Source organism: Pelodiscus sinensis, chromosome 11 (genome assembly GCF_052426305.1).
Source record: "Pelodiscus sinensis isolate ZL-2025 chromosome 11, ASM5242630v1, whole genome shotgun sequence".
In the NCBI taxonomy this organism is placed as follows: domain Eukaryota; kingdom Metazoa; phylum Chordata; order Testudines; family Trionychidae; genus Pelodiscus; species Pelodiscus sinensis.
In genome coordinates, this window is record NC_143062.1 from 13,897,693 (window position 1) to 13,909,875 (window position 12,183).

Here is a 12,183-nt window from a genome sequence, read left to right on the forward strand (position 1 = left end):
TTTAGCCTTTCAGCTTCTGAGATCCAAGCCCATTAATGCCTCTGAGACATGGCTGCCTTTCATCTCAGGATCTCCTTTGTTCTGAAGCCTATTCATTTAAAAATTGCATAAGTTTGTGTGCCACCTTGCTCATTAACATAGGAGCTAGGTAGATATCCTTGGTAAAAGTTCAAAGGTACATAATTAAAGTCTATGTAAAAGGTCACATATAAGGAAGGGAATTTGTAAATCTTCTTTGCAGGAAAAATGACAATAGCTGCAATAGAAAGGTGATCGACTGACGCACACAGTCACTGAAACCCAGGTCAGAAATGCAGTGGGCCATTAGACTTCCTGGGCCATTGGGCAAGGCAAGAAGGGGCCTCAGGAGGAGGGGGGCTGAGGTTAGCCTTCCCTAGGCAGACCTCAATGCTGCATGGGGCTCTGGCAGAGATGTAAAGCTCCTGGGACTCCAGCCACTACCACAGTAGCAGCAGTAGTGGCCAAGAACCTCGGACCGTTTTGAATAACTGGGCCCCAAAGCAATTGCCCCCTTTGCCCTCGACTGTCAGCACTCCTGTGGAAACGAATCAGCACAAACACACCTGAAAAAGCATTGGGCCTCACTCACATGCTCCTGAGTGTTCTCCACTTTTCCATCTGCGTGACTCTCCTCTCAGTCAATAAAGGCGGGGTGCAGCTCACCCCAATGCTCAGTGCCTGGCCAGAGCTGTTCAAGATGTTTCCTCCAACAGTTTAGCAGACTGTTTCTCTTCGATCGTGGGCAGAGGGGGGAAAGCTCTTGAGTGCTGCTAGACCAAAGATGTCCCAGTTTTGCCCAAAATATATTGATGGTGCTCACTACTGAGATTTACTTTTTCAAGAACTGTAGTGGAATTTCATTAAAATACTTTGGCCTTAAAAATTTCTATCAACATCTTTTAAGCCTCCGCTCAGAATACAGGGGCAAAAGAATTATCTCGCTAAACAAAAAATTTAAAAGTGGCAAATCTGCCATCTTGTCTAATATGCCATCGGTAACAAAGCTTGCAAAGTCCACTTTAAAAATGCAATTTATTAGAATACTAATGTGTTTGAGTATTTTTTGTTTCCATGGCACTTCAATCGTTTATTTTTAATTTGTTTGCAGGATTACCTGGCACTGCTGCAGACCTAGAAAAAAGAAAGCTTATTTTTGGGAAAAACTTTATACCTCCAAAGAAGCCAAAAACTTTCTTACAGCTAGTTTGGGAAGCTCTACAGGATGTGACTCTTATAATTTTGGAAATTGCAGCCATCATATCTCTGGGGCTCTCATTTTATCAGCCACCTGGAGGAGGGAATGAAGGTAAAAACTCTTTTAATAGTTGTCTAGGTAAATGTCAGTTACTGGTGATGAGTTAAATATTGGTGTATTTTTCTGTGGCACTAACATGAGGTTTTCTAGGTCAGTATTTTAGTTTTCTTCTAACTTCTAGAACTGTTACTTAATATCATTATCCTAAAGATACATAAACTAGCATTTTTCTTGAGGAGCTGTAGGAGATTGCGGAATCCTAAGGCATATTAAAATGTTAAAAGAAAAATCATAGCTTTCTTATAAAACTCCTTTAAAAATTAATTTTAAAATCACTGTCATGTCTATTTAAGCTCACCTGTAGTATATACATTTACTCATCTTGGAAGAGTGTTTACTCAGTGACACAGAAAGAGTGGGAAAGCAGTTTACATGCCAAAAATGGCTTATAATCCAGGCGTAGATCTATAGAGGCAAATAAAACAGTTATGACAGTTTACTGTAGCTAAAGATCTGACCCATATAATCAGTCACACATTGACCCTCTATAATTCTAGTATGTTTTAGTCTTCTGGCTATAAAGCTCCCAATAAGCCTATTTCCTGTACTTCAGTATCCTTTTGTGGTTTTTGTAGAAAGTTGTACGTTGTTTTGTCTGAAGAGTTCTTTCAGATTCACATACATAAAAATGTGGTTCCATCCACATTTGCAAAACTGCCATCTCAGGTAACTGATCAAGAGTTCATTTCAGTTTTCTCATAGGCCAATGGAGCTGCATGAGACATGGTATGCAAAATTGCACGAAAAACTTGGCAAATGAAGAATGTCTTCGCCTAAATATACTTTAGAAATGTTGTTTTCATTCCATGTTTTTATCTTCTATCCATATATTTTAGAAATGTGCATCTGTCTGTCTGTCTGTCTGTGAGTCCATTTGTTCAAGAACTCCTCCTACATGGTAAGAACTAGGATCACTCAGTGGTATGCAGCTTCCCTTTCTCCTAACTTAAAGCAAGGTCAGGATTTGGCTGTGCAGGAAAATGGGATCTGCCTAGAATGGGATTGTATTCCATAGAATGGAAAGGGAGGGGGATGTAAGGAGGGACAGTTATACTGCAGAGTAACCACAGGTGGGTGGCCATTCCATTATCCCCCATCTCCTCCCCACCTCACTACAAGGGGAGCTCAAGTCACACCCTCCTTCATCCTCAGCACTGGACTAGGGGGCAGGCAGCACACCCAGCACAGCCCCAGGAGCCTCAGGCAGCCACCATCACTGGACTAGTGCAACCCTGGATGCCCTAGGTATCCACTGCCGATGGACAGCGGGGCCCCGGGAGCTGCTTCTGCCACAGCAGCACAAAACCAGGTGCCCCAGTAGCTGCTGCCAGACCGAGATGCCCTTGCCACCAAGGCAATCCCAGTGAACCTGCACAGACTTCCCAGCCCCCTACCCTGAGTCCTCCACACCCTACCCTGATTTTGCACCCCTACCTTCTGCTCTGCGCCCTACTTACACACAATGCCCTGCCATGAGCCCTTCACCCCTTCCCTAAATCCTGCACCCCCTACCTGTCCTGAGCCCCTGATTCACCCAACCTCCTCTTCTGAGCCTCCCACATCCTGCCGTCAGTCCCCCCACACCTCCCAGCCCTGGCTCCTGCATCCCTACTCCCTGCTCTGAGCCGTCAAGCCCTAAGCTGACTCCTGCACCATGCACCTGCCCTGAGCCCCTAACTTTCCAGCCCCTGCCCTGACTCTTACATCTGCAATCCCTACCCTGAACCCCCTCCCCTAACTCCTGCACCCTCCACACTGTGCCCTGATTTCTGCACCCACCCACCCCCAAAAAACAGGTAAGGACCCAAGTAAGACTGGGTACAATGGCTAGTTCCTTTATGTATAGTTAGACAGCCTTGTTACATGCTAATCACCTGCTTTTTCTGGGATGTTGGGCAGTTCTACTTACACAGACTTTACTTGCATGAGTAAGGTTTTGCAGACAAGCCTACCATTTTTATTCATGACCTATGAAGAAAAAAATCTTTGAAATATACTTATATAACTGATTTTTTTGGTTGTGTGCCAGCAAGTGCTGAATTTTGTTTTGATAATGTATTAAAAAAGTTCCCTTTCCCATGGGAATCATTCACTCATCTGAGATACAGAGGACATGCTGGAAAACTCAGCAGAACAGCATGGGAAAATGGGTTAATGTTTTATCATAACATTTCATTTAAATATTTTAACATGTTTGCCTTCCCTACATTTTAGTACCATTTTGATAGAATGATCTTGCAATTTTTGTGTGGAGAAAATGTATCCTGTTAGTGTATTAAAAGTACATTGTCAGGGTTGCCTTTTTTCTTCAGACATTTAAAAATGAGGGAAATTTTTGGTGGTTTGGTGGGAGATAGCTCAAATTACTGGACCTCTCTAAAATCATATAAGTAAACAAGTTCATGTTAGATGTGATTTTGTTCTTAGTATGGATACGGGCAGGGATATCTTAAAACATGTTAGCTGGAGCTTTAAAGCATAACTTGTCTCTATCTATATTAAGTGTAGGTAAAAAGAACCCACGAGGGTTTTTAAATAATATATTTTAGATAAGACCTTTCATCTCCAGTTTTTATTTTTATTTTTCCCAAGGATTTTATCAGTGTTTGTTTCAAAAACTGAAGAATGGAAGAAAGTAAGTGCAAAATAAATCTTCACAGTTTCTGGAGGAATGTCAGGATTCTTACTGCGGGGTGGGGGGGAGAAGGAGGACAAAAGAAAAGCAATCAGTAGAGAAAAGAAAAAATTCATTATTTCTCATTTCCATTACAAAAATTTTAAAAAAGGTTTTGTTAAAACAGTTAAATTCAGAAATGCAGTCAGCTAAAACTTTTGCTTTGGGATCCATTTAACATGAAACGAAGGCTTCAACCACATCTCAGACACTAGGGAGCATAGGCAAGGGATAATACTTTAACCCAACTCCCAGCCACAAATCATGACTCCTGTCTCAGAGGTGGGGAGCCAGGAAAGAGCAGATCCCAGTCACTGACCTGCAGGCAGTAGGGGGATCAACCTACCCTCTGCTCAGCAACTCAGCTCCGCTACCCAGTGCCGCTGGCGGATTGGAGAGACTGTTCTCGGCCCAAGCATAGGAAGGCCAACTGATTAGCAGGTGAGGCAGATGGAGCTCAGTGCCCTGGAGCTTTTCTTCAGGCTGTGCCACATTCCCAGACTCAGCTCTTCACAAGAGGGGCTGGAAGGAGTGTCTGGCATTTACTGAGAGGAGGTTCCCAGCACTCACAGAGAAAGGGGGGTCCCTGGATCCAATTACTCATGGGGGATAGGGAGGAGAGAGTGGGGGTCTCTGACATAAATGGATAAAAACGGAGTGGCATGAACTGACTGGGGTGGGGGGAATGGGTCCTGCTTCCTGCAGCCCAACACAGCAGCAGTTGGCAGTCTTGGCAGGCTCCCTGCTGATCTCGTTCCCCCACTGTGTGGCAAGCACCAACATGCAAGTCTCCTCTGTGCAAGCCCACTAAGAAGGCGGATGAGGAAGATGGGGAGGGAATACTGAGAGTGGGGAGCTGTATCGGAGAAGGTACAAAATCTAGGTAGAAACGGGAGGAAAATGGTATTTTCAAAACCTAGGCATTTTTAGGAAGGCTTTTAGTAAAAGCCAAAAATAAAGAGCCATAAGAACATTACATCATTCTCTTGACAAATTAATGAGACTGTTTCTTGGACAGAATTTTGGGTCAGATCACAAAAGGTCATGCCAAACTACAGCATCAGATGAGTAATTTTGCAAACTGGTGGTTCCTTCTGCACTAGTTACATGTGAAGATTGATTTCTTGCCTCACTTTTCTATGGTACTTGTAAATTACATTTAGTTTGCCTACGGTAGGGGTGGTCAATAATTTTTGATAAGGGGCCACTCCAAGATTTTGGCAAGTGGTCAAGGGCTGCACTTTTCTATGGCGGGGACGTGGGGTTTGGGATGAGGGATAGGTGTGGAAGGGAGCTTGGAGTGAGGGGTCTGAGTAGGAATTTGGGGTATGAGAGGGAGTTTGGGTAAAGGAGGGGGCTGTGACCTGGGGCAGGGAACTGGGGTGCAAGGTCTGGGAGGAGGTATGGGTACAGGAAAGGATACTGGCCTATGGTGTAGGAGGGAGTGCAGGGTCTGGGAGGGAGTTGTGACCTGGGGAAGAGGGTGTGCAGTGGGTTTGGGTGGTCACCTGGAGCAGGGGATTGAGGTTGAGGAGGGGGATCAGGGCTAGGGAGGGCTATGGATGCAGGAGAGATTCTGGCCTGTAGGGGTTTAGGAGGTGGTCTAGGACCTGGGAGGGAGTTGTGACCTGGGGCAGGGAGTCAAGGTGCGGGAGGGGGTGGAGTGCCAGGTGCCAGCTCTGGGCAGGAGGTGCTCTAGGCCAGTAGACTAGTGGGACCCTCAGGCGGACTCATTTCTTGCTGTAACCCAAGCCCAGTACCAGCTAATGGGAGCTGAGAGATTGTGCTGTGGAAACACCTGGAAGATAATAAGGTGATAGGTAACAGCCAGCATGCATTTGTAAAGAACAAATCGTGTCAAACCAATCTGATAGCTTTCTTTGAGAGGATAATGAGTCTCGTGGATAAGGGATAAGTGGTGGACATAGTACAGTAAAACTCCAGTTGTCTGGCATCCAGTGGTCCTGCACTCCTGCTAGTCTGGCACCACCTGGAACCCGAAAGTGCTCCAGGCAGCCGGACAGTTGGAGCTGCTCTGCCCCGGGCTTCCCCGAGTCAGCCGCTAGTCAATTTCAGCAGCGGCTGACTCGGGGATGCCTGGGGCAGAGCAGCTGGGGTGCTGCCGGGTTGGTCCCGCAGCGTTGGCTCCCCATCCCCCTCACCCCACTTCAGACCCCTCATATCCCCCCTGTTTTGATAGTCCGGCATACCTGATAATCCGGCACCCCCTGGGTCCTAAAGGTGCCGGATTATCGGAAGTTTACTGTATACCTATTCTTTAGTAAGGCATTTGATACGGTCTCGCGTGACCTTCTTATCAATAAACAAGGCAAATACAACTTAGATGGGGCTACTATAAGGTGGGAGCGTAACTGGCTGGATAACCATTCTCACATAGCAGTTATTAATGGCTCACAATCCTGCTGGAAGGGCGTAACAAGTGGGGTTCCTCAGGGGTTTGTTTTGGGACTGGTTCTGTTCAATATCTTCATCAACGATTTAGATATTGGCATTGAAAATTCGCTTATTAAGTTTGCAGATGATACCAAGCTGGGAGGGGCTGCAACTGCTCTGGAGTATAGGGTTATAATTCATAGAATCATAGAATCATATCATAGAACTGGAAGAGACCTCAGAAGGTCATCAAGTCCAGCCCCCTGCTCTAGGCAGGACCAATTCCAACTAAATCAACCCAGCCAGGGCTTTGTCAAGCCGAGACTTAAACACCTCTAGGAATGGAGGCTCCACTACTTCCCTAGGTAACCCATTCCAGTGCTTCACCACCCTCCTAGGGAAATAGTTTTTCCTAATATCCAACCTGGACCTCTCCCACCACAACTTGAGACCATTGCTCCTTGTTCTGCCATCTGTCACTACTGAGAACAGCCTCTCTCCATCCTCTTTGGAACCTCCCTTCAGGAAGTTGAAGGCTGCTATCAAATCCCCCCTCACTCTTCGCTTCTGCAGACTAAACAGGCCCAACTCCCTCAGCCTCTCCTCATAAGTCATATGCTCCAGCCCCCTAATCATTTGGTTGCCCCTCCGCTGGACCCTCTCCAAAGCATCCACATCCTTTTTGTGGGGGACACAGAACTGGACACAATACTCCAGATGCGGCCTCACCAAAGCTGAATAAAGGGGAATGATGACATCTCTGGATCTGCTCGCAATGCTCCTCTTAATGCAACCTAATATGCCATTAGCTTTCTTGGCTACAAGGGCACACTGTTGACTCATATCTAGCTTCTCATCCACTGTAACCCCCAGGTCCTTTTCTGCAGAACTACTACTTAACCGGTTGGTCCCCAGCTTCTAACTATGCTTGGGATTCTTCCGTCCCAAGTGCAGGACTCTACACTTGTCCTTGTTGAACCTCATCAGATTTCTTGTGGCCCAATCCTCCAATTTGTCTAAGTCATTCTGTACCCTATCTCTGCCCTTAAGCGTATCTACCTCTCCCCCCAGCTTAGTGTCATCCGCAAACTTGCTGAGGGTGCAATCCATCCCCTCCTCCAGATCATTAATAAAGATATTGAACAAAACCGGTCCTAGAACCGAACCTTGGAGCACTCCGCTAGAAACCGACCGCCATCCTGACATTGAGCCATTGATCACTACCCGCTGGGCCCGGCCTTCTAGCCATCTTTCTATCCATCTTACCGTCCATTTATCCAATCCACAATCCCTTAACTTGCTGGCAAGAATATTGTGGGAGACCGTATCAAAAGCCTTGCTAAAGTCAAGGTATATACCATCCACTGACTTCCCCATGTCCACCAAGCCAGTTACCTCATCATAGAAGCTAATCAGATTGGTCAGGCATGAGTTGCCCTTTGTGAATCCATGCTGACTATTCCTAATCACTTTCCTCTCATCCAACTGCCTCAATATGGATTCCTTAAGGATCCCTTCCATGATTTTTCCAGGAACCGAGGTAAGACTGACCGGCCTATAGTTCCCTGGATCATCCTTCTTCCCTTTTTTGAAGATGGGCACTACATTTGCCTTTTTCCAGTCATCCGGGATTTCTCCCGATCTCCACGACTTTTCAAAGATAATAGCCAAAGGCTCCACAATGACATTTGCCAACTCCCTCAGTACCCTCGGATGCACTAAGTCCGGACCCATGGATTTATGTACGTTTAGCTTTTCTAAATAGTTCCTAACCTGTTCTTTACCCACCACGGGCTGTCCATCTTCATCCCATCTTGCGTCACTTGGCGCAGAAGTCCAGGAGCCGACCTTGTCCGTGAATACAGAGGCAAAGAAAGCATTGAGTACTTCAGCTTTCCCCACATCATCTGTCACTAGGTTACCTCCTTCATCCATTAGGGGCCGCAAACCCTCTCTGTTCACCTTCTTCTTGTTAAAATGCCTGTAGAAACCTTTCTTGTTATCCTGCACATCCTTAGCGAGTCGCAATTCCATTTGCGCTTTCGCCTTCCTGATAACCCCCCGGCATTCTCGAGCTATACATTTAAACCCCTCCCTGGTCATTTGTCCAAGTTTCCACTTTTTATAAGCTTCCTTTTTGTGCTTAAGTTCACCAAGGATTTCCCCTGAAATCTAGTCTAGACTAACACGGCTACATCTCTATTACTGTTCCATGTTTTGTTAGGCTTTAACATGCTACCAGAGTATTTGTTGGTTTTTAAGTTTTTCCTGTAATTTTTCAGTTTGGATCAAATTGATCCAAAACAGTATACATTTCTTTATAATTGTTCCTGATGGAAAATTGAAAAACTGAACCAAAGTTAACATTTTCTGCATGAAAATGTTGATTTTAATGGAAACTGCATTCTTAGTCATAATGTTTTCAGAAGAAAGTGCCCAATCATCTCTCATGGCTGAGTTGTAACTGGCGTTACTCTTCCTCTCTCCTGTTGATTTTGTAATTGAACATATTGCTATGTGTAAAATTAAGGGGACAGATATGGGATTTAAAATTGGGTGTCATGTTATGATCCCCATGGAATTAAAGAGCATGAGAAGTCCAATAAAGCAGCCATAAATACAGTTGCCTACTCAAGGCAGTAATTAAAAAACCAAAGGGCTAACAATGGCTTTCTTTTGGGTAGGGGTAAGTGAATATGTTCAGCTGAAATTCAGGCTGTACTGGAATACATTATTTTGTATAGGTCTTACTCGATCTGTGTAAGTGAAATCCTCCTCCTTCCAAGCTTTGATATTAGTACTGCAGGAACATAACAGCTGTAGCAGATGCTCGGCTGAGCTTCTGTGAGTATCAAGTACAATTTAATACAGTGGCAGTACAATGGATAGCTGGATTTCCCTGTACATGTTGTAGATAATTAAGGATGCATCCTTACAACCAAACATTTCAGAGTCCTGTTATTAGAGGATGCCTTTTCATGGCTGTGACATTTAGGGTTCCTTAATTCAGAAGTCACTGGTTTTATTGTGTCCGTTGTGAGGCAGCTAGCATGTGGGAAGGGTCTTTGCTCTTGGTTCTTTGCTGCTAGAGCACATTGTAGAGATTTAAGAGGTGGTAGCTACAGGATAATAGAAGAATAAAGGGGAAAATAAGCAAATTCACATAATCTGATAAAAATCCAGGGACTGTATTTTAGGTTTTAATCGCTAGCTCTGCATTTTGCTTGTGTAAGAAAATGAAGTTTTTAGATTGCTCTGAACAGTATCTCCTCACCACATTTGGTCCAAATAGATTCCCATAGCTATATGGGTGACTCAAGGTTTCACACCAGTCTTGTCTGATCTTAGGTCCCAGGCATGTCTTTTCTGTCCCAAAGAGTAGTCCCTAAAGAATCTCTTCTGCTTCCCTCATATCCAGGGTGGAGTTAAAAAACTGATCTTGCAATAGAGAATTAGCAAGAAACATCCTGCATTGCCTGGCATGGCTTTAACACATGCAAAAAATGTTCTGCCCTAGAGAAAGCTCTGGGAGCCTTATTTCCCTGGTTTTTTTTGGCATGCAGGGGGTGCAGGCTGGCCTCTTCTTCATGTTTGGAAGGGAATAGCCTGGTATCCTCTGGCTTCTTCTCCATAGGGAAGAACCCCTAGGGATTCATTCCCCTGAGTCCAAAGGCTGTGATAATCCCTAGAACATGGAGTGTGGGAGAGGAGGGAAACAGAAACCCCCCAGCCCCCCCACACTAAGCACCAATACAAGTGCTAGAGACAATCTGGCCATGGACTGTATAATTTGTCCCATCTGTGGTAACATCCTTTTTCCCTTTGCTCCAAAATCACCACCAACAAACAACTTAATCTAACAGCTACTGCTTTATTTGTTACATATTTTTGTAGAATTTGCAGGTCACAGGCTTTTGAAGTCTCTCCCTTCTCCAGTTCCAAATTTGTATTGGACTTTTCCTTATAGTTATTGCTAAGAACACAAACTTATGTTTTCAAGAAGTAAATTTAGGAGTACCTCCCTGATGGTTTGTTTGAGCTTTCATTTTTCAGATGAAATCAATGTTTTTTTAAATTCTTGTGTAAATTCTTGCTAGGAAAGCCTTGAACAAAAGTTTCATGTAAGCTAACACATTTTCTATCTTGAAGAAACAAGTATTTGTGATTTAGACAATGCAAACACGTCAAATGTGAAATTAATGCTAGGAGTGGGTCTCCTGAAACAATACCATGTAGGCAGCTGATGGGAAAAAAAGCTCACTAAAAGAAAATACTGTATGAGAATACAGTATGCAGCATCTGCCAATGTGAATACATTATTATTATTTATTGTTTATTACCTTAACACCTCAGAGCCCTTGTTGTCAACCAGGGCCCCTTTATCAATAAAGACATCATATGTGTCTTCTTTAAACAAGTTAAATTAGGTCGCAGTGGATAACAACTTCATGAGAGTTGTTGAAAGGGGAAAAAAAGAAAAGGCAATAATTAAAGAGCTATTTCTTTAGCCTGTGATTAAGTAACATCAAATAAATAAACCAGCTGGGAATTCTGAGCATCCCCTCGGGAATTTCAGTTTGTGTAGTTGGAATCAATGCACAAAGTATATAAGTGAATTAAGACTGAAATTAGAATTTATAAAGTGTTACTGTCTCTTCACCCAGGCAATCAATATGCAGGGTTTTGTCATAATGTGTTAGAATTAAATTTTGCTAAAAGAATTGTATCACTGTCAAAACACGAGGCAACTTTAAATCACTTGCATTCAAGGAGGTGACTCACATGCTTGAAATTAAGCACGTGTTTAAGGGTTTGCTGGATTGAGGTCAGAATACTCAGAACCTTCCAGTATCAAGCCAGGCCTGCTGACAGGGGCAGCAACTGGAACTCCGGGCCCTTTAAATAGCTGACGAAGCACCATACACTTGCTACATCTAGACTGCAAGCCTCTTCCAAAAAAGAGCGTCTAGATTACAACCAGTACTTTCGAAAAAGCAGTCCAGATGCTCTCTTTTGAAAAAGCACAGTTTGCATTACATAGTGCTTTTTTTCAAAAGAGCACTTTCGAAAAAAGGCGTTCTTCCTCGTACAATGAGGTTTTCCACAGTTGAAAAAACTGCCGTGTTCTTTCGATTTACTTTCGAAAGAACACGGCAGCAGTCTAAAGACGGGGGAAGTTTTTTTGAAAAAAGGCCACTTTTTTCGAAAAAACCCTATAGTCTTGACACACCCGAAGTGAGGTTCTGGAGTGGGGGTGGAGGGTGCTGCCATCCTGGTGGTGCGGAGGGTTGGCTGCCCCAACGCCATCCCTTCCACTTCAGGCTCTGCTCCTTCCAGAGTACGGAGCTGTACGCACACACTGGCTTTCCTAAGGGCCCATGGATGCTGTCAGGCCCCCGGATCAAGCTCTTGTTCTAGGATTAGAGAAACAAAGTTTCAGAGACTTATGTAAAATATGTAGTGTTCTCCAACTATTAAAACCCATTTCTGAAGTTTATTAATATGTTTTTTTTTAAAAAGGATAATGGAGCTCTGGAATTTACCAAAGGAGATTGTCATGTCCTTGTTGCTGTCAAAGAACAGGTTAGACAAACACCTGTCAGGGATGGTCTAGCTGTATTTAATCTTGCCTCATGTGGGAACAGGAACTGAATGATCTCATGAGGTCCCAATTCTATGATTCTGTAATAACTCTCAACATATGAAGAAATCAAATGTAGCATAAATAAGGTTGATATATGGAAGAAATTAACCTTCAAATCTGTGACTGTTTCATATA

At 44.0% G+C, this 12,183-nt stretch overlaps 1 protein-coding gene across 18 annotated transcripts in view; it reads left to right on the top strand.

The window, feature by feature from the left end:
• Positions 1-12,183, top strand: part of LOC102448489 (plasma membrane calcium-transporting ATPase 2) — an 857,866-nt gene that overhangs the window by 586,833 nt on the left and 258,850 nt on the right. For all 18 annotated transcript variants that reach the window (XR_012906525.2, XR_012906526.2, XM_075939331.2 and 15 more), the window contains one exon: positions 1,130-1,327. Coding sequence is in view for 16 of the 18 variants with exons in the window: in XM_075939331.2 (XP_075795446.1) it covers positions 1,130-1,327 (198 nt within the window). In the remaining 2 variants the exon portion in view is untranslated. The remainder of the gene's footprint in view (positions 1-1,129; positions 1,328-12,183) is intronic.